Here is a 27,049-nt window from a genome sequence, read left to right as displayed (position 1 = left end):
GCAGAGACGGAAAGGGAGGGGCCGGGGGAAGGAGGAGTGTGTGTGAGAGTGTGTGTGTGTGCGCGCGCGCGCGCGTGTGTGTGTGTGTGTGTGAGAGAGAGAGAGCTCTGAGGGGACCTTATGTGGCCAACCCATGGAGAGGACCTGGAGCTGACCAGAACAGTGACCTGATGTCCTGTGAAGGAGGCTGTGAGCTCAGGTGAAAGAAGCCCCGCGGCTCCTCCACCGCTGGCGGGACCCGCACGGGCGGAACACCGCGCACCGCAGACGGGTCCTAATATGGTCACGCATCATTTCTGAGACGCGGGTAGATTTAGAGCCGTGGTGTTGCGTCGAGGTTGGGCTCAGGCGGGATTTGCTGCTGCTCCGAGCGTTCGGTGGAGCCGCACGACAGGAATGTCCCCACAAGAATAGCTGCACCAAGTAATGCGGCGCAGAAGCGGGGACACCATCCGAGAACGGGGGTCGGAACACGGGGAGATTGGGCCCACTGGTGTCCCGTCCGGGGGATCTGGACTGGGCTTGATGGCGGCCCGTGCTGAGAGGGTCCCGTTTTGATAATTGCCCGGAAAAAGTGTTTTTGGGGGCCCAACTTCCTGCCTTGTGGTCCCGACCCGGTCCAGACCTCACTGCAGCAGGGAGGCAAACTGTGACCCGCACCAACACGCACGGCAGGGGTCCGTGCACGAACACAGCAATCAATACTGATTAATGCAGGTCTTAACACGGGGGGGCTTTCGGAGCCACGGGTCTCGCCTTCACGTTAGGGGGCGCGTGCGTGGGCGCGGGGATGGGGCAGAGGGACCAGTGTGACCGCCGGATCCGGTTTCAGCGCGCGCCCGTGGTTCTTTTTCCACAGCGTGGGGCTCCGGGTTCGGCGGCGCTAAAAGATGGTGTCACACAAATCCGGAGTGCTCCGCTAAATGTTTAATGTGGCGTGAGGGGGGTGCATGGGAGGACAGGGAGGGGGGGGGGGCATGGGAGGACAGGGAGGGGGGGGGTGCCTGCTCAGCACTCTGCCCCGCACAGCAGAAAACCCTGACTTCACCCTGCACGCGCGGCGGCGTCGCCAGTGCGGGAGCGCAGAGCTGGAAAAGTTCCGACACCAGAGGCCGAAGCTGCAGAGCAGCAAAAGGAGGCCACGCATCCGCGTGCACGAGACAACCGCAACGTAGGCTCGCGGCCCGCTCCTGCCCTCCTTTTCCTACGTGCGAACCCTGCTGCCTCTCCTCCTCTTCCTCCACCTCCTCAGCCTCCACGCGCGTTATATAACGGTGAACTCCTCAGCCTTTGTTATCTCACACCAACCGCGCACGCGGCCGTGTCCGCTTGATGAGAGACAGCGGGGGGGGGGGGGGGGGGGGGGGCAGAGGGAAGAGCGAGTAGGATGTGCTGAGAACTGGCAGCGAGTGAGGGAAGATGTGCACGGGGGGGGGGGGGCTGCAGCGGCCCCGCGCTCATCGACACGCACGCTGCTGGAATCTTTGCTCTTTTCCTTATTTGCGCCACAACTGTCTGGTCACCCGCCATTAGGTAAATGAGCGCGTGACGCGCCCGGCGCTCGTGCACGACGCGGTCGGCCTGCTTTAATCTCTTAATCCCGTTGCAGCACTTTGAATCGCCTCCGCCGCCGTCACGCCTGCACGTGCGCAGCCCGACTCTCCATTACCTGAGCAGGTAACCCCCCACAGCCCGATCCTCCTCTGGGTCCCGGGACAGCTCCAGGACCGCAGCCTGATCCTTCTCTGGGTCCTGGGGCAGCTCCAGGACCACAGCCTTATCCTCCTCTGGGTCCTGGGGCAGCTCCAGGACCGCAGCCCGGTCCTTCTCTGGGTCCCGGGACAGCTCCAGGACCGCAGCCTGATCCTTCTCTGGGTCCTGGGGCAGCTCCAGGACCACAGCCTTATCCTTCTCTGGGTCCTGGGGCAGCTCCAGGACCAAGGCCCGGTCCTTCTCTGGGTCCTGGGGCAGCTCCAGGACCACAGCCTTATCCTTCTCTGGGTCCTGGGGCAGCTCCAGGACCAAGGCGGTCCTTCTCTGGGTCCTGGGGCAGCTCCAGGACCGCAGCCCGGTCCTTCTCTGGGTCCCGGGACAGCTCCAGGACCGCAGCCCGATCCTTCTCTGGGTCCTGGGGCAGCTCCAGGACCACAGCCCGATCCATCTCTGGGTCCTGGGGCAGCTCCAGGACCCCACGTGATCCTTCTCTGGGTCCTGGGGCAGCTCCAGGACCGCAGCCTGATCCTTCTATGTGTCCTGGGGCAGCTCCAGGACCACATCCCGATCCTTCTCTGGGTCCTGGGGCAGCTCCAGGACCACAGCCTTCTGTCCAGAAAAGACCAAAACATCCGGATGCGTTTGGGCCTGACTTTTCCTTTTGTTGAGACTAATGAGGGTGAATGTGCCATCTGTTACATCACCCCCCCCCCCCCCCCCCCCACCCACCCAGAGGACGGACGGGGCCAGGAGCTGAGTCATGACGCTCCCGGACATCATCTGCTGGGGGGTGGGGGGCAGCCAGGAACGCTGACTTCTCCTTCGTGCCGTGGCGACGTCCTGGAGCATTAAAGCTCGCGACCCCCAGCCGCCACCGACAGTGGCGGTCGTGTCTGACAGGTCGCGAGCGTCGGCGCGCACGACGGCGCCGGGGAAAGAGAGCGCGCTGCCGATTAAACTCCGGGCTTTTCTGTCACTTCAGCCAAGACAAACAAATTCTATCAGAGTTCGGAACGTCGGAGCTGCGTGACGTCAGCTCGCTCGCTGCTGCTTCATCACCCAAAGAATCTCTTCTCAACATTATTCTTATTTTTAATCCCCCCCCCAGCTTCAATAATCCCCGTTAGGCTGCAGCCACGCGGCCCACAGCAGCCGCAGCCCATGGGTCACGGGCCTGCGGGATAACACACGCCCACACGCGCATAGGAACAGTCAGGGCACATATGAAATGCAACGATTTTACATAGGAATTATTATTTATAGGCACAATTTCAGGAACAATAAAGACTGAGGAAATGTTTAAACAACCCTTTACTACAAACTACCTGTCAGCACTTTGGGGGAGTCATTAAAAACACTTAATCATGAAGCTAATCACTGGATCTGAGGAAGGTGAATGATTGAATTGTTGTTTCCGATAATAAAACGGCTCTAACGGTGCAAGTATCAAAGGTTTGCTACAGTTTGAGGAGAGATTTCCACACAACACTATCGGGATCCACTCAAGATAAGCATCATTAGCTCACAAATGCACGAGTATAATTGCTCTCAAATGCACAAAAGCGTGCTGTCAACGTAAACAAACGCGTTTTGTGTTTTTAAATAGTGTCTAAAAGAGATTCAACGCGCTTTTGTCCTCTCAGTGAGACGTCTTGATCACCATGAATGTGAACACACATCCAGCAGAGGGCAGTAGAGTACGGCACTGCAGAGAGAGGAGCCCTTTTATTCTCATTATTAAATATAAAAAAGAACAATTCATATCAATCGGTGTTGCTATTCATAGTGGTTTATTGACATTATAAAATATTGAGTTGTTTGCTCGAGTATACTTGTGTTTTCTGATAAGAAGAGCCTGGCTAGTTGTTGTTGTTGTTGTTGTTATTATTATTATTGTTATTATTATTGTTATTATTATTATTATTATTATTATTATTATTATTATTATTATCATCATCATCATCCGTTGTCGTTGTATCTACACGGAACCAATCTTAGGTCCTCTGCTCTGACGGTCCCTATTCCTTGTCGGACACGCATTTAACAGCTGTTTAGTCTGTTTGCGCCGATACTAAAAACACAATTTCGGCAATAAAATAGTTGTTTTAATCTGTTTTCGTGTTTTAATTCGGCTCAGCTGCTGTTGCAGCTGTATTGTTATTTTAATTTAGTTCGGGTTTGGTGGAAAACTTTTCTACCTCCAGTTTGCTGGCTCTTTCTTTTCCATCATATCGTTGCTGTAAACTTTACATCATTATACAGCGAATGCTATTATATGATTATTTTAAATAAAATAAATATTAGCTTTGCTATTAAGAAACATTCTTCACAACCATGTTTAGCAACTCGTGTCAGTCTGCAAAGATTTTGCAAAATCTCCACTAAGAAAATGTTTTTTGCTCTCCGAGATCAACACTGATGATGTGGAGGCAGAAAGATGAAAACAGATTCCATCTATACGCCTGGTTTTTAATTACTGTGTAGAAAATGAAAATCCCCCTCTAGTCAGACTGAGGTTTCGCTTAGATGGAAGACCCGTAATCTGTCATGATTACGATGATGATGATGATGATGATGATGAGAAACATGAAGCATCTGTCCAATCAAACCCAGCAGCCACTCTCAGTCTGCCGCCACCTTCAGCATTTAAACACATCTGGAATCCCCGGATGACAACGCAGCAATAACGAAACAATGAAACTTTAGCGTGAGACGTGTCTGAATCGGCCGTTTCCAACCACACGTGTGCATGTGTGTGTAGGGGAGGGGAATGTACACACTGGAGCTCCGCGCCACATCCTGTCCACACACACATCACATCTGCAGGGCGACAGAAGACGCAGCTTCGCGAGATCTTCGCACTCAGACGGGTAAAATAAAAATGACGGAGCAAATCTCCAAGCTGCTGAAGGACTTCCTGGACGAGCTGGACGACACCATGCTGAGGGAGTTTAAGTGGTACCTGGGCCAGCACAAGGAAAGGGGGTCCCGGCCCATCCAGAGGTCACAGCTGGAGAACACAAGCAGGACGGAGACGGTGGATAAACTGGTGCAGGCGTACGGCGCCGAGGGCGCGGTGGTCACCACCGTGGACGTCCTCTACAGGATGAGGCTCAATGACCTCGCAACACAGTTGGCTCAAGGTACAAGGTTTATCTCAAACAACCTCTGACCACATGACCCCGGTTCCGCTTCGCCGGATCGCTTAGATCTGAGTTAAAGTGTCTATTTTATTCCCAGCGATCATAGACAGCGACGCAGAGCAGCGGGAGGTTGGAGGAGCCCAACCGGAGGCTCGGGAGCAGAAGCCCGATGAAGAGCAGACCCTGAAGGCACCGAAGGATCTTTGCTGATCTTTGGGAGAGTCGAGCAGCAGTTCAAGCTTCCTCTGTCAACTCCGTTCATCTGCTGCTCGCTCACCTCTTTTATTGGTGCAAACAGAATGGGTGTCCAAACAGGATTTCATAACTCATTGTCTTCTGACTGTTACGAGCGGTTGTGTTAGGACCCGAAAGCAGGCAGGACACAGTGGCGTATCGTCTTCCGAGAAGCTTTATTTATGTTCACACATAATCGTGCAACTCAAAAAGCGTGGAGACCACGACTCAGTTTTTCACCCAAACAGAAAAATGAAAACTTACAACAAAAAATTCCGAGCGGAGTCAAAAGCAGACCACGAAGGGAATAGATAAACGAACAGTCCGGGGAACGGGTTCAAAAGTAATCCACGAAGGAAAAAGTTTTACAATAGTCCAAGTGAGTGTAGCTGGGGTCTTCCGAAACAGACAAAACATGCCAACGCTGGCCACCCGTGAGAACAGTCCATAAATAGGGGGCTTGATTGCCGATAGTCTGCAGGTGCACCAGTCCCCGGCACCACCTGCGGCTGAGGCATGGCTCCACCACGCCCCCCGCAGGAGAAACCCTGCAAAAGAGTTCCCAGAAACTGGGAACATGACATTACCCCCCCCTCAACGGGCGCCTCCGGGCGTCCTTCCAGGCTTCTCCGGGTGGGCATGGTAGAAATCGCGGAGGAGGCTGGTATCCAAAATGAACCGGCGGGGAACCCACGATCGCTCCTCCGGACCATACCCCTCCCAGTCGACTAGGAACTGGAAGCCACGGCCTCGTCGGCGGACGTCCAGGATACTCCGGACCGTATAGGCAGGGCCTCCGTCCACAATGCGGGGAGGAGGTGGAGGGTCAGCCGGGGGAACCAGATCCGACTCAGCAACGGGCTTTACCTTGGAAACATGGAAGGTGGGATGTATCCTCAACGCTGGGGGAAGCTTCAGGCGGACGGCTGCGGGGTTCACCATCCGGTCCACCTCAAAGGGACCCACGAAGCGAGGAGCCAGCTTCCGAGACTCGACCTGGAGTGGAAGGTCCTTCGTGGACAACCAGACCTTCTGACCTGGTTGATAGGAGGGGGCTGGCGTCCGGTGTCGATTGGCCTGCAGTTGGGATCGACGAGAAGTCCGCAGTAGAGTCGAACGGACCTGCCTCCACACCTTCCTGGCCTGCACTGACGGTACAGCAACCTCCTCCTCCTGCCCTTTAAACAATGGAGGCTGGTAGCCCAGGGAAGCCATGAAGGGAGACAGACCAGTGGAGGCAGAAACCAAGGAGTTGTGGGCGTACTCCACCCATGGCAGGTAGGTGCTCCAGGAGGCTCCCAGTGCCGAGCAAAAGGACCTCCAAACCTGTGAGCAGAACTGTGGGCCCCAATCCGAAACTATGTCTGTAGGTAACCCGTGGAGGCGGAACACATGCTGGACCAGGAGCTCTCCAGTCTCAGCTGCCGACGGGAGCTTGGGTAGGGGAATAAAGTGGGCCGACTTAGAGAACCGATCGACCACGGTGAGAACGACTTCATGACCCTGGGAAGGAGGGAGGCCGGTGATGAAGTCCACTGCTATATGTGACCACGGTCGTCGAGGAATCTCCAGGGGCTGAAGGAGTCCTGCCGGTGGCTGATGGGAGGCCTTCCCCCTAGAACACACCGGGCAGGCAGCTATGTAGTCCTTGGTGTCCCGGGCCATGGAGGGCCACCAGAAACGCTGCCGGAGGAAGTGTAACGAGCGGTTAACTCCTGGATGACAGGTTAACCTCGATGAATGGGCCCAGTGCAGCACCTCTGAGCGCACCGCCCCCGGGATGAACAACCGGTTTGGAGGACATCCCCCAGGATCCGGAGCAGATTGCTGGGCTTCGCGAACCCTCTCCTCTACCTGCCAGGATGCAGCCCCCAGGATGCAGGAGAGGGGTAATATGGGGTCCGGGTCCATCTCCCCAGGCTCGGAGGCGAACTGACGGGACAGGGCGTCGGGTTTCAGGTTACGCGATCCAGGACGGTAAGTAAGAGTGAACCGAAACCTCCCTAAGAATAGAGCCCACCGAGCCTGCCGGGAATTAAGCCTCTTGGCGTTCCGGAGGTATGTGAGGTTCTTGTGGTCTGTCCATACGATAAAAGGCTGGGTGGCGCCCTCCAGCCAATGCCTCCACTCCTGGAGCGCCAGGACCACGGCCAGAAGCTCCTTATTTCCCACGTCATAATTCCGTTCTGCAGGTGAGAGCCGGTGACTAAAAAAGGCACACGGATGGAGCTTCTGGTCCTCCCCGCTCCTTTGGGACAGGACGGCCCCAACTCCCACATCTGAAGCGTCCACCTCAACCACGAACTGCCGATTGGGGTCGGGGTGAGTGAGAATAGGCGAAGACGAGAACAGGCCCTTCAGTCTGTTGAAAGCAGTTTCGGCCTCGGGAGTCCAGCGGAAGCTTAGTAGGGTGGAAGTGAGCCTGGTGAGCGGAGCGGCCACCTTGCTGTAGTCGCGGATGAAGCGACGGTAGAAATTAGCGAAGCCCAGGAACTGCTGCAACTGCTTACGGGAGGAGGGAGTTGGCCATTCCATTACCGCCCTCACCTTGGCTGGGTCTGGTGAAAGCTGTCCCCGCGCCACCACGAAGCCCAGGAAAGAGATGGAGGTGGTGTGGAATTCACATTTCTCCGCCGGATCCATGTTGGTTGGCATGTAATGTTACGAGCGGTTGTGTTAGGACCCGAAAGCAGACAGGACACAGTGGCGTATCGTCTTCCGAGAAGCTTTATTTATGTCCATAAATAGGGGGCTTGATTGCCGATAGTCTGCAGGTGCACCAGTCCCCGGCACCACCTGCGGCTGAGGCATGGCTCCACCACGCCCCCCGCAGGAGAAACCCTGCAAAAGAGTTCCCAGAAACTGGGAACCTGACACTGACCTCTTCTCCCATTTTAACAAACTTCTCTAATCTTGACCACCAGGACACATCTGGGTGCTGGGCTTGGTTGTAAGCAGCTTCAGCACCTTTACGAAACACTCTCATGTTCTTCTTCTCCTGTCAACATTCCTCAAACACTCAAAATCTACATACAATAGCATTTAAAGATAATACAAATAACAACAATAACAATAATTCTTCTCACATTTCCCTCCTGTTTATCGTTAAATGCGTCTAGATTCTCATCATCAGTATTACATCTTTACATTTTCATGAAATTTCAATGCATTACGTCATTTTCCTAGAAACACATTTCTTACACTCGGAGTTCAACATGGGTACAGCTTAAGACATCTTGAACAGTTCTTTTACATCTTGGATTACGTCGATCCATTCTTCATCGTCGTCCAGTAGAGATCGTTCTTCCACCTGCAGCTCAGTACTAGTAACAACTGATCCCACGAGCCGGCCAATGCAACCCCGAACAAGAGGTACTACACAACCCTGATTACCTCCCTCCTGTCGGAAGTCCCACAGGCCGAAACTCACGAGTCCTGCCGTCACAGCACTCACCAGAATCAGGAAGAACAACTTCATTTCCTTTTTAACTCTTCTTCTCAGGTTCCGACGGGGTTTCAGCCGTTGCTGGACCTATACAGGCCGTCAGCCGTTTACGGAGAGTCCGCCACTGCTCCCTCGCCTTCACCTGGAAGAATCCTTCTTGTTTCTTACAATGGGAAGGTGTATCCACGACAGTTTCCCGTCTCTTCGAACTGCAGTCTTTGTGGTCAGCTGTACTTGATAAGGACCTTCCCATCTAGGCGTGTTCCACCTCTTCCGCACAAACTTCTTCACCCACACGTAGTCGCCCGGTTGAATGGGTTCCTGGGGGGTGGAATCTGTGGAAGACACAGGACTCGGCAGAACATTTACAGTATTCACACATCGGTTGAGTACATTTTTTTCAGATAATCTGCTATTGTTTCCTCAACATGTTCTAACTCATTTGTTGTTGCAAAGTATGGCAGGCAATAGGCCGCCATATAATGCTTCAAAAGGTGTGATGCTGTTTTCTTGTGCGGTGTTATGTGCATCCATAATTTCACCAGGTCGAGACAAAACATCCAGTTCTTTCCTGTCTCGTCCATACACTTCTTCAGTCTGTTCTTAATAGTACCGTTGACTCTTTCAACCAACCCTGCACTCTGAGGGTGGTATGCGCATGATTCTTCAAATCAATGTCCAAAGTTACTCCAACAGTTTTCACTATCTCATTTACAAAATGGCTTCCATTGTCGCTCCAGATGACCTTCGGAATGCCAAACCTGGGAATGATCTCTCTACATAAGACTTTTGCCACTGTCAGTGCATCTGCTTTTGCTGTGGGGAAAATTTCTACCCACCTAGTAAATCCATCTAACACTACTAGACAATATTGTTTACCTTCACATGGTGTTAGCTGAATAAAATCTCGAAAAAACTGGTGTGAAATGGATGATTTGGTAATGGTGTAGTGCCTGCAGGGGCCTTAAGGGCTCCCTGTGGGCTGTGTTTTACACAAATAGCACATTGAGAACAAAATATTTTGAGTAGGTATGAAATCCTATAGTATAATAATGTTCATTAACCATCTGTACCATCCCTCCTGTTGAGACATGGCATGGCCCCATGGCTCCACTATGCTGCCCATTTATGCATATTCCGGGGAAGGATTGGCTTGTTTCCTATGGTTAACAGTCCTTTGTCATCCAGTTTGGCTCCTCGCTTCTTCCACGTGGCCTTTTCCTTTTCTGGAGCACTTTGTTGCATTTCTTTTAGAATATCATTATCTGCAGGTTCTAAGGTAAATGATTCCTCATTATCAAGAAGTGTGTTGTTATTTGCTGCAGCCTTTGCGGCTCTGTCAGCAAAGGCATTGCCTTGTGAGACTGCGTCTGTGTTGTTAGTGTGTGCAGTGCATTTACATACAGCTATTTTGCGTGGCTGCTGTACTGCTGCCAATAACTTTTTTAACAGTTCTGCATGCATGACCGGTTTGCCCGTCGACGTTTTCATCCCTCTCAAATTCCACTGTTGAGCAAACACAAACAGCATGGAAAATGCATATTGACTATCTGTGTAAATGGTAACATCTTGTCCTTTGCTTAGTTCACAGGCACGTGTGAGTGCGACGAGTTCTGCAGCTTGAGCAGAATAGAAAGAAGGAAGTGGTTTCGCCTCCACCACCTCAGTTGCTGTAACTACTGCATAGGCAGTTCTAGTGCGTCCACAGTCATCCCTTCTCGATGATCCATCCACAAAGAGTGTCTGTCCTGTAGTCAACGCGACATCACTGAGATCTGGTCGCGGCAGGACCTTGGTGGAGACGTCATCCAGGCAGTTGTGCTGGTGTCCCTCTTCTACGGTGGGTAGCAGCGTTGCAGGGTTTAGGGTCGTGCAGCGACGAATCGTCAGATTCGGCTGAGACAGCAACACTGCCATGCAGGAAAGATGACGTTGCGGGGCGACAGGAATGCTATCTTACTTTGTAGCAGCAGTATTGACACTGCATGTGGAACTAGCAAAGTTAGCTCATGATATAGCACCACTCCTGCGGAGGCTTTACTGCCTCAGACGCTGCCACCACTGCTTTAACGCATGGCGGGAGTGCACAAGCTATGGGATCTAGCTTGTGGGAGTAGTAGGCTATTGGCTGTCTCTTATCTCCGTGCTTCTGTAATAAAACTGAAGTCATAAAGTCACCCTTGCTGTGACGGGTGGCAGTTAGGACCCAAAATGCAGCACTCTGGGAAAGCTGGACCGTAGTAATGACTTTTATTAACACACGGGCAAACAGGAACTCAGGGCAGACCAGGAAACACAGGAAATAGTCCGTTCTCCGGCTCTGGGCCCGCACAAAGTCTATGGGTTGCAGGGCTCGGGGAGTGGGACGAGCAGCGAGCGAGTCGGGGCCGGGCGGAGAAGTCAAAACCAGGTGAGCAGACAGGAACCAGAGACACTGAGGGTAGTCAGGGGCAGAAAGCAGGTAGGTAGTCCGAGGAACAGGCAAGGCAGGCAGAACGAAGACAGGCAGGGTTGGTAACGGGTAATCCGGCAGGGAAACAACGCTGGAAAGTCTTGCATGAAAGCAGAAGAACAATCTGGCACTGAGTGAGTGTGAGGCTGGAGAATATATACACTGGTAGGTGAGCTGATTGATGAGTGAGGGCAGGTGTGTGATCAGAGGGTGTGGTGTGAGCAGGGGAGTGGAAAAGTACTGGGACAGGAGGGAACTGGGGAAAAGGGGCTGTGACACTTGCAGTCAACAACCTGCTCAAAAGGCTTCTGATAGTCTGGCAGCTTTAACACTCCAGCACCTACAAGGGCCTGTTTTGTGTGTGTAAATGCTTCTTCAGCTTCAGGGGTCCAAGTTAACACATCAGTCATTGCTAAGGGATTATCATACATCAATGCTTGTAAAGGGGCAGTTATTTTCGCATAATCTAAGATCCATGATCTGCAAAAATTCACTAGTCCTAAGAATGACATCATCTGCTTCTTTGTTTTTGGTTTTGGGGCTTCAAGTACTGCTGTTTTTCTCGACTCGAGAATAGCTTTACCATTATGTGTCAAAACATGGCCCAGATAAACCACTTCCTGCTTCACCAGTTGCAGTTTACTTTGCTTAATTTATGGCCTTGACAGGCTAGCCAGTGTAGCAATGCTGACGTGTCTGACCAACAATCTTCCTCTGTTTTTGACGCCATGAGGATGTGATCCACGTAGACGAGGATTTCACTTCCACACGGAGGTTTAAACTTAGCTAACGATGACATCATTACTTGAGAGAAGATTGTGGGACTCTCACAGTAGCCCTGAGGTAACCTTGTCCAGGTGTACCTCCGTCCTTGAAACGTAAATGCAAACCAAAACTGGCTGTCTGGATGTACTGGTACAGAGAAAAATGCATTGGATACATCGATCACCGTGTACCACTGATGTTCAGGGTTTAAGTCGTTCAGCAGAGTGTATGGATCTGCGACTAAGGGAGACCTAGGGACCACTGCAGCGTTTACAGCTTGCAGGTCCTGCACCATCCGCCAGCCGGTAGATGGTGGTGACTTCCTTACTGGAAATAGGGGTGTATTTACAGGAGACTCAGGACACTCTCTGATGACTCCTGCTTTAAGCAGTGAGTTAAATGTCGGAACAATACCCTCCTGTGCATCAGTCTTAAGGGGATATTGCCTCTGAAATGGTCTATAATCTGATTTAGGGATTATTTTTACAGGTTCTGCTCCTTTTATAAGACCTACATCTGCAGGTCCTTCCGACCATAATTCAGGGGGAAGCTCTTTCAGCTTCTCCTCTTCCTCCTGCGTGAGGAAGATGTTTTCTTCTCATGAACTCTGGTCTGTGAGGTGCGTTGCTGGATGTGTCAGCAACCATGTTTTAAGGGGAATGCGCCACACCTGGAACTGATCATTAAAATCAACCTCACCCTTAGGCCTATAGGGCAGGCTGCTCCAGTGTTTTACGTCACATCCCAAGTCTTGCCATCTTTTCTTAAGCGGTTTAGCAATAGAAACATGTGGTACAGAACCTGACACTTTGAATAGTGCTGCTGCTTCGACGGAAAGGCTTCCTGCTGTGCAGACAGCTGTCTGACCACACACATATAGATGCATAATTACAATCATTTGTGGATCTTTAAGTTTAGCAAACTGCTCTGCATAGCTTGATGTGCCGTGTGAGTCTGATTTACAGATCTCACCAATGCGCTCCACGTGCATGGTTACATGCAGGTCAGCTTGATTGTGGAGCTGGGCTTCAGGCTGTAAGTATGACAGAGCTTTACCATATATCATAGTGATTGGGTCAGAAAATGGAGGGGGCTGCTTTTCAGGAATGTCGAGTGACCAGTATTTACTGCACGTCCCTCCTTCCCTTACCCACAGATCAACCATTCTATCTACAGACCACATCCCTTCGGCTGTGGTACGAATCATCAACTGAAGCTGAGAGATAAGATCTCTTCCTAACAGATTTACGGGACATGTGGTGGAGATCACGAAAGGGGCTTTAAGTGTGATTCCACTTACAGGGTCACAAACATCTACAGGAACTGACATTCTTTCTTTAGTTACGAGACCATTTGCTGATCTCACAAAAATCTGTGTAGAAGTTGGTGTCAGGGCTATTGGATCTCTAATTACTGATTTACCTGCACCCGTGTCTACTAAGAATGTTAAAGAATTGCCTAACACGGTCAGTTGTATTTCTGGTTTGCCTTCAGCAAACAGGAAGATGGTTTCTAAGTCTAAAACATCTTCTAGGTCATCTTTTTCAAATTGGTCAAATTTTGTGCCCTGATTTGTTTTAATTTTTGTGACATCTTTTTCCAGTTCTAGTCATTGTTGAGGTGGATTAGAACTTTGCTGCTGTCCTCTATTGTATCTCTGGTCACGTTGTTTCTTTCTGCAATCACGTTCCCAGTGTCCATAATTTTTACAATAATGACACCGATCATTTTCACGGGAGTTGCCTCCTCCTCCCCTTCCGCCTCGGCCTCGCCCACGTCCGCGGCCTCGGCTTGGGAGAGGGTTGGCATTGAAAAACATGCCTGTTAATTGGTTCCTACTCTTTTGGCATTGTCTTTCAGCATGCATAGCATGTTGTTCATAGCGGCCTAGGTTACAAGTTCCGAAATCAACTAACTGTCTCTCTACCCAGGTTTTTATCTCTGATTTTGATCCCCCATGTATAGCTTGCTTTAACTGCTGTTGGTAGGGACCTTCTGGTTCTTCCGCATACGGAATTCCACTATTTTCTTTCATTCTCATGCTACAGTCTTCAAAACTTTCGTCAGTCTTTTGTCTCGTGGCCGTAATGGCGCTGTAGTCAGCTCGTCTGGTAAAAACAGTTTGCATGCGCTCGTACAGTCTGTCAAGTCAGTCATTTAGTTCTTGGCTGCCAGGCTGCCATGGTTGTTGAGTGGCTGGATCCACTGGGACCCAATCTCCTCTAACAGTGCCCCATTTCTTGCCATTAACGCACATGAGGACTTGCTGGGTTTCAGTACCGTTAGTATGGTAACTTCTTAGTAACTGTCTTATGTCTTGGATGCACGACTCTACGTCCATTTGGGGCGAGGTTATGTCATCACAAGCTTTTTTACAGTCTTCTGGAGTCCAGGTTCTATACACCAAGATAGTAGGATCTTGACCCTGCACACCGGCTTGTGGGTTTGCAACCTGGATCAATGGGTACATCTGCACAGTGTTGTCCTGCATGTGATAATTTCTGCACTGGGCTCCCGATGGAGAGGGGCCCAAAAAGGGATTAGTGTTCAGAGCCAGGGGATCTAAGGCTCCGGGCGGGTCCAATGGGACCGCCTGAGGGGGAGCTAGTGGAACAGGAGGTGGAGGAACATACGGGGGAGGCACATTTATCAGTTGACTCCTGCATCCTGTTTCGTTGTCCTCCGCCCTCACGTACGCACTCAGCGATGGGTAAAAGGAGTTCTCATTTTTCTCTTCTTTTTCTCTTTTTCGTTTCTCTTTTTCTTGATTTTGTTTTTCGCTTCTATATTTTGATTCAGTGAGCCAGAGATGACTTTGTGTCAACCCCACATTTACTTTTGGATGTTTCTTTCCATATTCTATTAAATCTTCTTTTAATTTTGTAATATTGCCTGGCCTGTCTAAGTTACCATCCCAATCGAACTTAGTCATCCACAGCTGAACATATGAGCATGAACCTGGATATTTGTCTTCCATGTGTTTACATGATGCTGGAATTTCGTATTCAGCACCTTTTGTGAAATGTTGGTTGCCCATGTTTGCACTTTATTTATCAGTTTTTATGTATTTGGGTGGAGATTTCCGATCTCCCGACTGAACAACCCTCAATCCCTACAGGATATCTAGTTCAGTCCCTCCGCCGTGGCCTTATAACCCCTCTTTTTTAATCAGGAGAGTATACACCAAGCTTCTACCTCCGAGGAGGCGGGTGTATCTTGCCTCTGCTTCTCTCCTGATGACCAGGCAGGCAATACCGCGGTATTTTCCGTGTAGCGCTTTTTGTGTCTTATACTCACTCCGTTGTCTCTATGGTTTCTCTCTGAGTTGTTTTGGTGCCTTCTTCCCGTCACTGGAGATGGTCGCCCTGGGAGGGACGAAGACCGGCCTTCCGTCAACTCGTGATGAAAGGTCTTTCGATTCGGACGTCTTTTTGACTCCGGCTGCGCAGACTTCGGCGTTCGGTCGTCCCACGGCGCTCCTCTCCAGGTCTTGGGATCCGGCTCGAAGGACCAAAATTTTGGTGAGGGTGAAGTTTTGATCACCCGCGCTGTTCGTTCACCAGACTCAGAGTAACCACGCAAACAACAGGAGCAGTTCAAGCTTCCTCTGTCAACTCCGTTCATCTGCTGCTCGCTCACCTCTTTTATTGGTGCAAACAGAATGGGTGTCCCAACAGGATCTCATAACTCATTGTCTTCTGACATCTTCTCCCATCTTCAGCACCTTTACGAAACACCCTCATGTTCTTCTTTTCTTATCAACATTCCTCAAACACTCAAAATCTACATACAATAGCATTTAAAGATAATACTAATAACAACAATAACAATAATTCTTCTCACAAGACTCAGGAGGATCAAAGATGGAAGTTCTTCCTTTTCAGAAACCAAACAAAGCTCTTTGCGCTCTTCATACCACGAAGCTAATTTTTTCTCACGCTAACAGGTTAACCTGTAACCGTGGCAACATGTTAAACATGTTAAACTTTGGAGCTTGAGTCTGTTGCTGCTGTCAAGAGCACTGAAACGGTGCAACTTCTTTATTCTTTAGCTTCCTCCCTCCTCGGTTCCCATCCCTCCAAAGAAGATCAGAGAGAAGCAGGAGGATTTCGAGAGGCTGAGGAACACGTGCACCTCTTTGGTCGCGCGCATCGAGGTCAGCGCGGCGCCGCTCATCGGTCAGACGTCTTCGTAAGGACGATGACGTCATGTTTCTATTCTGACCCCCAGCGTCAGAGCCGAACCACCAAGACGAAGATTAACCTGTTGACGTTGCTCCAGGACTCAGAAAGCTCTGTTGCATCCAGAACCTCCACAAGTGCAGATAGAAGAAGCCAAATATGTGGAAAACCTTCAGTTCAGAGTCTTGAGGAAGCTGCTGAGAATCACAAGGAACAGTAAGTTGGGTCGGAGCGGTTGGATCCCGTCCAGCAGAAGCCCACAGATCTCCATCGATGTGCTTTGACTTGTCGTTCCTGCAGTTTCAGGAGAACCAGCAGCGTCTCCAAGGCCACAACCGAGCAGGTTCCTGTTTTGTGAGCTTTCTCAGAAGGAAGTGCTTTTTTATATCGAAACAAATCTGCAGCTGTGAGGTCGTCAGAAGATCGCGGACGTCGCGAGACGTTTTCCCGGGATCTTTAAAGGTGATAAAATGGAGGGACTCGCTGATCTGAGGGAGAAACCCTGTGGAGGTAAGAAGGCTTCTGTAACCACCGCCAAAGTCAGACGTCACTGAAGAGAAATCTTGTTGTTTGTGTCAGACGTTGGTTCCACAAACCGGGCAGAAGTTCATCAGTTCAGTCCCAGTTTAAGCGCTCAGGGCGGGAGCGTCCTGGTCGCTCCCTCCATCACTGGCTCCAGCATCCGCAGCCTGAACATCATCATCTCCCCCAACCCAGGTGAGACTTCAGATCTGGGGGGGACCAGAGCGGGTGTCTGATCTCTGCTGCTCCTCATCTTCCAGGGTTGAGCTCATCGAAAGAAGCCTTGAACAACAACAACAATGGAGAAGTCGATCTGCAGCCCCCAGGTCAGCACTTCATCCTGCCCCCCGAGGGAACCGAGACGTCCCCCCAAAGGGGAGAGGAACCTTTCTCCTTCTGTCCTCCAGACCGGACTGCTGAGTGTCGGCAGAAGCTGAAAGCAGCGTTTAGGAGAAGGTTCAGTCACTTACTGGAAGGAGTGACGATAGACGCCAGGAAGACGCCTCTCCGCCAGATCTACACCGAGCTCTACATCACGGAGGGGGGGAGCGGGGAGGTCAACAAGCAGCACGAGGTGAGGCAGATCGAGGCGTCTCCCAGGGTGGACGCCAGGGACAAATGCATCAGCTGCAACCAGCTCTTTGCCGAAGGACAAGACTTCCAGATCAGGAGAGTGATGACCAGGGGGGTCGCCGGCGTCGGCAAGACCGTCCACGTCAATAAGTTCACTCTGGACTGGGCCGAGGACGGAGAGCACGACCACCTGGACTTCGTCTTTCCTTTGTCTTTCCGAGAGCTGAACTTAATGAGGGAGAAGAGGCTGAGTTTTGAAGAGTTACTCGCCGTCTTTTTCCCCGAGACCAAAGAGTCCGGAATCTTCAAAAGTGTCTTCATCAGAATCCTCTTCATCCTGGACGGCCTGGACGAGAGCCGCCTGTCCCTGGACTTCGAGAACAGCGAGATCCTGGCGGACGTGACGCAGGAAGCCTCCGTGGCGGTGCTGCTGACCAACCTGATCAGGGGCCGACTGCTCCCGCTGGCTCTGGTCTGGATCACGTCCCGCCCGCTGGCGTCCGCTCAGATCCCCCTGGAACACCTGCATCTCGTGACAGAGGTGCGCGGCTTCAACGACCCCCAGAAGGACGAATACTTCAGGAGGAAAATTCCCGAGAAGCCTCTCGCAGACAGAGTGATTGCGCACGTGAAGTCCTGCAGGAGCCTCCACATCATGTGCCACCTCCCCATCTTCTGCTGGATGGCGGCCACCGTCCTCCGCAGCAAGCTGTCCACGGCGGACGGCGAGGACTCCCCAAAGACGCTGACGCAGATGTACATCCACTTCCTGTCCCTGTACGTGGACAACGTCAACAAGAGGCTGCCTGACAGCAGCGAGTCGAAGGCGGACGTCTTGAGGGCCAATCTGATGTCGCTGGGCGACCTGGCCTACAGACAGCTGGAGCAGGGCAACCTGATCTTCTACGAGAAGGACCTGGTGCAGAGCGGCATCCAGGTGACGCAGGCCTCCGGGTTCTCGGGCGTCTACACGCAGATCTTCAGTGAGGAGATGATTCTGTGCAGGGAAAAGATGTTCTGCTTCATCCACCTCAGCATCCAGGAGTTCTTCGCCGCCTTGTACGTCTTCCTGAAATTCAACAACGACAACTTCAACGTGCTGATCAGGAAGCTGTCGCCTTCCAGATATTTCCCCTTCAGAGACACGTCCGAGCTCGTCCTCTACAGAGGAGCGGTGGACAAGGCCTTGCAGAGCGAGGAGGGACATTTTGACATCTTCCTGCGCTTCCTCTTGGGCCTGTCTCTGGAATCCAACCAGACCCTGTTGAAGCACCTGATGATCCAGAACAGAACCCAGCAGCGCACCAGAGCGGAGATCATCAAACACATCAAGGAGAAGATCAGGAGAAGCTCGTCGGTGGACAGATGCCTCAATCTCTTCCACTGCCTGAACGAGCTGAACGACCGCTCCCTGGTGGACGAGATCCAGAGCCACCTCCGGTCCGGGCACCTTCACCAGAGCAAGCTTTCCTCCTCCCAGTGGAACACTCTGGTGGTGGTTCTGTTGGCGTCAGAAGAGGATCTGGGCGTGTTCGTGCTGAGCCAGTACGCTCGCTCAGAGGAGGGACTCCTGAGGCTGCTGCCTGTTGTCAAAGCTGCTCAGGAAGCAAAGTGAGTCTGAAGGAAGTCGGAGCGGAACCAGCGCTTCTTCACAGTCTCCACGGTTCCTCACGGTCTCCACGGTTCCTCACGGTCTCCACGGTTCTTCACAGTTCCTCACGGTCTCCACGGTTCCTCACGGTCTCCACGGTTCTTCACGGTCTCCACGGTTCCTCACGGTCTCCACGGTTCTTCACGGTCTCCACGGTTCCTCACGGTCTCCACGGTTCTTCACCGGTTCTTCACGGTCTCCACGGTTCCTCACGGTTCTTCACGGTCTCCACTGTTCCTCACGGTCTCCACGGTTCTTCACGGTTCCTCACGGTCTCCACGGTTCTTCACGGTCTCCACGGTTCTTCACGGTCTCCACGGTTCTTCACGGTCTCCACGGTTCCTCACAGTCTCCACGGTTCCTCACGGTTCTTCACGGTCTCCACGGTTCTTCACGGTCTCCACGGTTCCTCACTGTCTCCACGGTTCTTCACGGTCTCCACGGTTCCTCACGGTCTCCACGGTTCTTCACCGTTCTTCACGGTCTCCACGGTTACTCACTGTCTCCACGGTTCTTCACGGTCTCCCACGGTTCCTCACGGTCTCCACGGTTCTTCACGGTTCCTCACGGTCTCCACGGTTCCTCACGGTCTCCACGGTTCCTCACGGTCTCCACGGTTCTCCACGGTTCCTCACGGTCTCCACGGTTCTTCACGGTTCCTCACGGTCTCCACGGTTCCTCACGGTTCTTCACGGTCTCCACGGTTCCTCACGGTCTTCACGGTTCCTCACGGTCTCCACGGTTCCTCACAGTTCCTCACGGTCTCCACGGTTCCTCACGGTCTCCACCTGTTGTTGTTCCGACAGGCTAAACGCTTGTAAGCTGACGGTGAACTGCTGTGAAAAACTGTCCAACGCCATCAGCACGTCCCGCCTCAGGGAGCTGGACCTGAGCAACAACCCCCTGGCGGATGCGGGGGTAGCGGCGCTCTCGCGGGGACTGATCAACGCCAACCTGGAGACACTCAGGTCTGTCCCCCTCAGATCCACACGGGTTGGGGGGGGTTCTGGGTGACTTCTGCATCTCTTTTTGTTCTGGTCAGATTAAGGAGCTGCAGCCTGACCCAGGACAGTTCCTGGCCCCTAGCTTCAACCATCAGCTCCGGCTCGTGTAAGCTGAGACTTCTGGACCTCTCGGACAACGACCTCCGGGACGCCGGGGTCCAACGGCTCTGTGGCGGACTGGAGAGTCCCGACTGTAAACTGGAAACGCTCCTGTGAGAGAACGTCCACATTCATTGTCCAGTGGACTAAAGAGTGAAGCGGTGTGTGATGACGTGTCCCCTCTGGAGGTTGTCCCTGTGCGGACTCACGCACGAGAGCTGCACTTTCCTGGCGTCTGCCCTCAACTCATCCGGGCTGAGAGAGCTGGACCTGAGCTACAACCACCCGGGGGACGCGGGACTGGACTTACTCTCGACTCTGCTGCACGACCCACAATGCAGCCTGCGGCAAGTCCGGTCTGAACCGTTAGCATGTTGCTAATATGCAGCATCAGTCTGTCCACCCCTCCAACACTAACAACCCCTTTGTCATCAACTACTGGTGTGAAAAACCAAGTCAATTCCCAAACACAAGAGGGGCCGTTTTAACTTTGTGTGGGTTTTGTTTCAGCGTGGAACACTGTGGCGAGGCCAGGATCCTCCCGGCTCCTCAGAAGTGTGAGTGTCAGCACCTCCGGTTGTCCTGCAGAGCCCGAAAACGCTTCAATGACGTGTTGACTGTTGCCTGAGCTCATTTTACTCTGAAAATGGCCGTGGTCGTTTTTAATATCAGTGCAGGCCTTAAGGTCATGTGGGACCTGTCATGTGACTTCAACCCTTAAGCCTGGTGTGTGTGTGTGTGTCCAGGACTAATCCTCTTCCTTTTTTTGACCATCAGATACCACAAAGTTGACCCTGGATCCGAACACGGCACAAGTGGACCTTTGTCTCTCTGAGGGGAACAGCACAGCCCGGCGTTGGACCCAGCAGCCGTACCCTGATCACCTGGACAGGTTCGACTTCTGGTCCCAGGTGTTGAGTGTGGAGGGTCTGACCGGGCGCTGCTACTGGGAGACCAAATGGAGCCAGAGAGTGTTCATCGGAGCGGCCTACAGGAGCATGAGGCGGAAGGGGGAGGGGGACGACAGCCATCTGGGTAAAAACGAGTCTTCCTGGGGGGTGAGCTGCCACCCGGACGGCTTCCGGGCCTGGCACAAGGGGCTGAGCTCCGATCTCAACGGCCATCCCGGCTCCAGGAAGGTGGGGGTATTCCTGGACTGGTGCGCAGGGACGCTGGCCTTCTTCACGGTCGCCGACGGCGCCCTGAGCCTCCTCCACACCTTCAACACCACCTTCACCGAGCCCGTGCACGCGGCGTTCAGGCTGGGCTGGACGAACTCCACGGTGCACCTGTGCTGACAGCAGCCGCCATACTACAGCCCTCCAGCAGGGGGAAGCAGCCGCCATACTACAGCCCTCCAGCAGGGGGCAGCAGCCACACTGGAGCCCTCCAGCAGGGGGCAGCAGCCACACTGCAGCCCTCCAGCAGGGGGAAGCAGCCGCCATACTACAGCCCTCCAGCAGGGGGCAGCAGCCGCCATACTACAGCCCTCCAGCAGGGGGCAGCAGCAGCCGCCTGCTGCTCCTTCAGACATTTGATATCAAATAAAAACTTTTGGAAAAATTCACTTTCAACAATCATTTTATTAGCAGTCCCAGGAGGCAATGAAAAAGGAGGAAATTAAGATGAGTCAAGACGACGGCCGATCAGAGCCAGTGAACAGAAGACGGGGAGAGAGCGCGCACACACACACACTCACACAGACTCACACACACTCACACAGACTTTAAAAAAGGAACAGAAAGTGTTTAATGACACAAGTGTGTGTGAGTTGGCTGATCCCTCTGTTCCTAACAGGAAGTTCACCAGGACCAACCCCCCCACTCTCTCACACTCTCTCTCACACACACACACTCTCTCTCACACACACACACACTCTCTCTCTCACACACACACTCTCACAGTACAGACACGTCCTTGGGCTGACCAGGCAGATCTTTAAAGGTGATATTCTATTAATTCTATACAGATTATAGATTTATGTCCACGCTGACCCTCGTCAGTGAGACCACTCAGAATCCGTGCGCTGATCGTGCACGTGCGCTCATTTTACCGTCCGGCATGATCACATGTCAGCGTTCGCAGCTGCCCACGATCTTGATTCATCTAAAAAAAAAAAAAAAAAACAACAACGAAGCTCCCTCGTGCACGGGAATCCCACAAACGTTTGCACCATCACTTTAATGCTGCTGCAGCCACGTGCACTTTTATTACCGACACACTCGCGGGCGTCACACCCACCAGTTTACAGTTGAAGACTATGCATTGTGGGGGACAGGTCGTCAGACACACACACACACGCATGCGCACACAGCCGCGCATGCGCACACACACACACACACACACACACACACACACACACACACGCACACACACACAGGGGGTCCTCAGGCCAGCGTTCAGCAACATTCGCTCCGTGCACAGATGCCCTTCACTCTATGGGGAGTCAATCATAAAAAAGTTTAGTGCTCGTACAGTGAACCGACTCGATCAGTCATCTCACACACGCTCAGTCTGTTGCATACATGTTGTTCACCTGTTGTTCACCTGTTGTTCACCTGTATATACACGCCGCCCTCCTCATGACGGAGGTTTGAGGCAGAGCGAAGCTCCACGCCTGCTGCTCTCAGGCAGCCGGGAGAGCTTTAGATTCTTTATTTTAAAAAAGGAAAAAGATAAAGCGCTTCGTTTCACAAGGTGTAGTAAACCAGGGAGGGGGGGGGGGCATACAGAGGGAGGGGGGCGTTGGGGGGCCTAGCTCAGCAGCTGGCGGATCTCCTTGTGCATGTGGCACAGGAAGTCCACGTACGAGGCCCCCCCGCTGGCGCTCTTGTCCTCCACCAGGAAGCGCTTGAAGATCAGCTCGCTGCGGTCTTCCTGTTTCACCACCGTCAGCTGCAGAGAGGAAGAGGAAGAGGGTGAGGAGGAGGAGCGGGGAGGAGGAGGAGGAGGAGGAGAGGAGGAGGGTGAGGAAGAGGGGTGAGGAGGAGGAGGAGGGGGGGAGGAGGAGGGTGAGGAGGAGGAGGAGGGTGAGGAGGAGGGAGAGGAGGAGGGAGAGGAGGAGGGAGAGGACGGGGGGGGGAGAGGAGGGGGGGAGGAGGAGGGAGGGAGGAGGAGGAGGGGGAGGAGGAGGAGGGAGAGGAGGAGGAGGGTGAGGAAGAGGGTGAGGAGGAGGGAGAGGACGGGGGGAGGGAGAGGAGGAGGGGGAGGAGGAGGAGGGAGAGGAGGAGGGAGAGGACGGGGGGGGGAGAGGAGGAGGGGGAGGAGGAGGGAGAGGAGGAGGAGGGAGAGGAGGAGGAGGGGGAGGAGGAGGAGGGGGAGGAGGAGGAGGGAGAGGAGGAGGAGGGGGGAGGAGGAGGAGGGAGGGAGGAGGGAGAGGACGGGGGGAGGCGGGGGAGAGGAGGAGGGGGAGGAGGAGGAGGGAGGAGGGAGGAGGAGGAGAGGAGGGGGGGGGGAGAGGAGGAGGAGGGGGAGGAGGAGGGAGAGGAAGAGGAGGAAGAGGTAGGGGAGAGAAGACTGAGGCGGGTGAGGAAGAGGAGGAGAGGAAGAGGGGGGTGAGGAGGGGGGGTGAGGAAGAGGAGCGGGGGAGGGGGAGGAGGAGGAGCGGGAGGAGGAGGAGGGAGAGGGAAGAGGAGCGGGAGGAGGAGGAGGGAGAGGGAAGAGGAGGGTGAGGAGGAGAGGGTAGAGGAAGAGTGGGGAGAGGAAGAGTGGGGAGAGGAAGAGGAGGGAGAGGAAGAGTGGGGAGAGGAAGGGAGGGTGAGGAGGAGGGAGAGGAGGAGGGGGGAGAGGAAGAGGAGCGGGAGGAAGAGGAGGGTGAGGAGGAGGGAGAGTGAGGAGAGAGGGGGGTGAGGAAGGGGGCGTGAGGAAGAGGGGCGTGAGGAAGAGGAGGGTGAGGAGAGGAGAGAGAGAGGAAGAGGGGGTGAGGAGGAGGAGGGGTAGGGGGTAGAGGAAGAGTGGGGGAGGAAGAGTGGGGAGAGGAAGAGGAGGGAGAGGAAGAGGAGGGAGAGGAAGAGGACCGGGAGGAAGGAGGGAGAGGAAGAGGAGGGAGAGGAAGAGGAGGGTGAGGAGGAGGGAGAGGAGGAGGGGGGAGAGGAAGAGGAGCGTGAGGAAGAGGAGGGTGAGGAGGAGGAGAGTGAGGAAGAGGAGGGCAGTGTGAGGAGGAGTGGAGCCCCCCAGTCCCCCTAACCCAGTGCTTCTCAATTATTTCTGTTACGCCCCCCCCCAGGAAGAAGAAAACATTTTGCGCCCCCCCGAATATAATTAGTATCATTTGTCTATGAACTTGTTATAAGTACACCTCTGCATAACATTGTATCCTTATTAATATTAAAGAAAACAAAAAAAGAAAGAAATATAGACCAAAGGGATGATTGTTGCCAATATTCGGCACGTTTTGGCCGAAAAAAACTCAAGCGGCTGATCAGCGTGACTGGTCCCCCCTGGCATCGCACCACTACGCCCACACTATTTGAGAAGCGCTGCCCTAGGGCAACATGATGGCTAATGTTTCCGCTAGCGTTTCCGCTAGCGTTTCCGCTAACGTTGACCTCTGACCTTCATGTATCGGGAGCGCTGGGCTCTGAAGGAGTGGATGAGCTCCCGCAGGCGTTGGGAATACGGGTTCTCCAGCACCGGCAGGCTGGTCTGAAACACAAGGTTTGGGTCTCATGCACGTGTGAAGCTGCCGCCAGGTCAGACGCAGTGATGTCACTTCCTCTCACCAAGCTGGAGTCGATCTGGCTGAAGCTCGACGTGCCGAAGATGCTGAGCAGCACCTCCTGCTGGACGCTGGCGCCCACCCACAGGAAGAGGCGCAGGCCCGTCTCCAGGAGGTAGACGCCGCCTTTGGACAGCCGCTCCTCCGAGTCTCTTATCGCCACCGGCAACGACCCGTTTTCCAGCTTCATCTAAAATAGTGCAGAAAAAAAGCTGTGGGTTCTGTTGTGTGCTGCCACCTGCTGGTCACAGTCTGAAGACACCCGCTGGGTCTGTGACTCTCCCGCTGGGTCTGTAACTCTCCCACTGGGTCTGTAACCCTCCCCCTGGGTCTGTGACTCTCCCCCTGGGTCTGTAACCCTCCCCCTGGGTCTGTGACTCTCCCCCTGGGTCTGTAACCCTCCCACCGGGGTCTGTAACTCTCCCCTGGGGTCTGTAACTCTCCCACCGGGGTCTGTGACTCTCCCCTGGGTCTGTAACCCTCCCACCGGGGTCTGTAACTCTCCCCCTGGGGTCTGTAACTCTCCCACCGGGGTCTGTAACTCTCCCCTGGGTCTGTAACTTCCCCCTGGGTCTGTAACCCTCCCCCTGGGTCTGTAACTCTCCCCCTGGGGTCTGGAACTCTCCCACTGGGGTCTGTAACTCTCCACCGGGGTCTGTAACCCTCCCCCTGGGTCTGTAACTCCCCCTGGGTCTGTGACTCTCCCACGGGGTCTGTGACTCTCCCCCGGGGTCTGTGACTCTCCCACTGGGGTCTGTAACTCTCCCCCTGGGTCTGTGACTCTCCCAGTGGGGTCTGTGACTCTCCCACCGGGGTCTGTAACTCTCCCCCTGGGGTCTGTGACTCTCCCAGTGGGGTCTGTGACTCTCCCAGTGGGGTCTGTGACTCTCCCACCAGGGTCTGTAACTCTCCCCCTGGGTCTGTAACTCTCCCCTGGGGTCTGTAACTCTCCCACCGGGGTCTGTAACTCTCCCCCTGGGCCTGTAACCCTCCCCCTGGGTCTGTAACCCTCCCACCGGGGTCTGTAACTCTCCCGCTGGGTCTGTAACTCTCCCCCTGGGTCTGTAACTCTCCCCTGGGGTCTGTGACTCTCCAGTGGGGTCTGTAACTCTCCCCCTGGGGTCTGTAAGTCTCCCCTGGGTCTGTAACTCTCCCAGTGGGGTCTGTGACTCTCCCAGTGGGGTCTGTAACTCTCCCCCTGGGGTCTGTAACTCTCCCCCTGGGTCTGTAACTCTCCCAGTGGGGTCTGTGACTCTCCCAGTGGGGTCTGTAACTCTCCCCCTGGGGTCTGTAAGTCTCCCCCTGGGGTCTGTGACTCTCCCAGTGGGGTCTGTGACTCTCCCAGTGGGGTCTGTGACTCTCTCAGTGGGGTCTGTGACTCTCCCACCGGGGTCTGTGACTCTCCCACCGGGGTCTGTAACTCTCCCCCTGGGTCTGTAACTCTCCCATGATGCAGAATTGGCGAGTGGAAGTATGTGGGAAAAAGCGAAATTTAAGGGATAAAATTAAACGTGTTGGCAGGAGGAAATACAGTCGTGGTAGGAGGAGAGTTGCAGTTTGAAGAAGGAGCAATAGGTGGCGGCAGAGGAAACTCAGGCGTAGACGTGAGGATGAGAGTGAGGATGAGGAAGAAGGCACTGGAGGCGGAGTGAAGGCATGTGACGGGGGGGGGGGGGGGGGGGGGGGGGGGGGCAGTGTAAAGCTGAGAGGGCCCAACCTGGAGGGGCATGGGCTCATCTGGGGTGTGTAAGTTAGACATATTCATACTGCAGTCTATAGATATTCTGAGTAATCTACATCAGTCTGGTCTGTCAGTAGCTGCTTTTATTTCTTTGTCGGTCGTCCAGTGTTGATTATAACTTTCAATCAATGCTTCAATCACTACCTCTATATCTAAACATACAAGTATTACAGCATTGTTGTTTCTTTATATTTCAGATCTCTTTTATAGCAATGTTTTTTAATTTGATTTTATTTTGTATTTACCTTTAGCAATAAGCGTAATAATCCAGAGTAGTAACACAGAGCAGGATGAGTTTATAATTATTTACGAGTCCTCGTGTGCGTTTGAGTCATCTGAATGGGAGCATTTTACATATGAGGAGAGCTGGTCGGTTCCTCTGAGTGCAGACAACAACAGACAACGAGCAGATCTAATCACGATGAGTGGCGACTGACAGTTTAGGGTCAGGGTCATGGCCCTTCGATCAGCAAACTGCCCCAACTGTTAGCAACCTGGTCCTATTCAATTCTCATGCTCTTACAATGGGGTTGATCAAAATACACTTTATGTCACCACCACCACACAGAAAAGAAGGGTGACTCCACCCCAAGGAATAATAGCCCAATAGGAGGTAACTCCTCCCAGCGGGTAAGAACGTTGAACTATTCGGCTCTAAAACCAATAGACATAATACAAATGAGCACAGGAACGGGGACTGGCAATATTTGGCTAGATTGGTTGGCGAGTGAGGCAAAGGATAAAATTAGCGGAGAGTGCATCGCATGCGCCGGAGGTCGACCACATTTGTTCACCGAGCCGGCTCCTCT

At 53.3% G+C, this 27,049-nt stretch overlaps 2 protein-coding genes across 7 annotated transcripts; one reads left to right on the top strand and one right to left on the bottom strand.

The window, feature by feature from the left end:
- The first annotated feature begins 10,351 nt into the window (after positions 1 to 10,351).
- LOC101065633 (NACHT, LRR and PYD domains-containing protein 3-like) lies at positions 10,352 to 21,349 on the top strand. Of its 6 annotated transcripts, XM_029850626.1 has the most exons (11): positions 10,352 to 10,375; positions 15,804 to 15,908; positions 15,983 to 16,149; positions 16,234 to 16,443; positions 16,513 to 16,650; positions 16,716 to 18,639; positions 19,486 to 19,647; positions 19,722 to 19,895; positions 19,971 to 20,138; positions 20,293 to 20,339; positions 20,560 to 21,349. In XM_029850626.1, exons 4-11 carry the CDS (start codon positions 16,404 to 16,406, stop codon positions 21,078 to 21,080), a joined length of 3,174 nt encoding a protein of 1,057 aa, XP_029706486.1. In that variant the 5' UTR covers positions 10,352 to 10,375; positions 15,804 to 15,908; positions 15,983 to 16,149; positions 16,234 to 16,403; the 3' UTR covers positions 21,081 to 21,349. The 6 variants fall into 6 exon arrangements, 5 of the variants coding, with proteins under 5 accessions (XP_029706486.1, XP_011619264.2, XP_029706491.1 ...); XM_011620962.2 differs by lacking the exon at positions 10,352 to 10,375 and having other exon boundaries at positions 15,478 to 15,908; XM_029850631.1 differs by lacking the exon at positions 10,352 to 10,375 and having other exon boundaries at positions 15,478 to 16,149; positions 16,716 to 16,781; positions 16,863 to 18,639.
- Positions 21,350 to 21,635: 286 nt separating this feature from the next.
- LOC115253276 (protein transport protein Sec24C-like) lies at positions 21,636 to 24,708 on the bottom strand. Its single transcript, XM_029850804.1, has 3 exons — positions 24,504 to 24,708; positions 24,337 to 24,426; positions 21,636 to 22,677 (listed from the first exon to the last, which is right to left on the bottom strand). The coding sequence occupies exons 1-3, from the start codon at positions 24,687 to 24,689 to the stop codon at positions 22,537 to 22,539; spliced, it is 417 nt and encodes a 138-aa protein (XP_029706664.1). The 5' UTR covers positions 24,690 to 24,708; the 3' UTR covers positions 21,636 to 22,536.
- Between the last annotated feature and the right edge of the window lie 2,341 nt (positions 24,709 to 27,049).

This window comes from Takifugu rubripes, chromosome 1 (assembly GCF_901000725.2).
Source record: "Takifugu rubripes chromosome 1, fTakRub1.2, whole genome shotgun sequence".
NCBI classification, from domain to species: domain Eukaryota; kingdom Metazoa; phylum Chordata; class Actinopteri; order Tetraodontiformes; family Tetraodontidae; genus Takifugu; species Takifugu rubripes.
The sequence above is the reverse complement of the archived record's forward strand: the minus strand, read 5'-3'. Positions and strand labels throughout refer to the sequence as shown.

Bases quoted from the DNA above. Each gene is read 5' to 3' on its own strand.
- LOC101065633 (XM_029850626.1), top strand. From the start codon at position 16,404: ATGGAGGGACTCGCTGATCTGAGGGAGAAACCCTGTGGAG. The intron at 16,444-16,512 runs GTAAGAAGGCTT...TGTTTGTGTCAG, and splicing joins GAGGGAGAAACCCTGTGGAG to ACGTTGGTTCCACAAACCGG. The intron at 20,340-20,559 runs GTGAGTGTCAGC...TTTGACCATCAG, and splicing joins CCTCCCGGCTCCTCAGAAGT to ATACCACAAAGTTGACCCTG.
- LOC115253276 (XM_029850804.1), bottom strand. From the start codon at position 24,689: ATGAAGCTGGAAAACGGGTCGTTGCCGGTGGCGATAAGAGACTCGGAG. The intron at 24,427-24,503 runs GTGAGAGGAAGT...CTTGTGTTTCAG, and splicing joins GCCAGATCGACTCCAGCTTG to ACCAGCCTGCCGGTGCTGGA. The intron at 22,678-24,336 runs GTCAGAGGTCAA...TCCTCTCTGCAG, and splicing joins AGCGCTCCCGATACATGAAG to CTGACGGTGGTGAAACAGGA.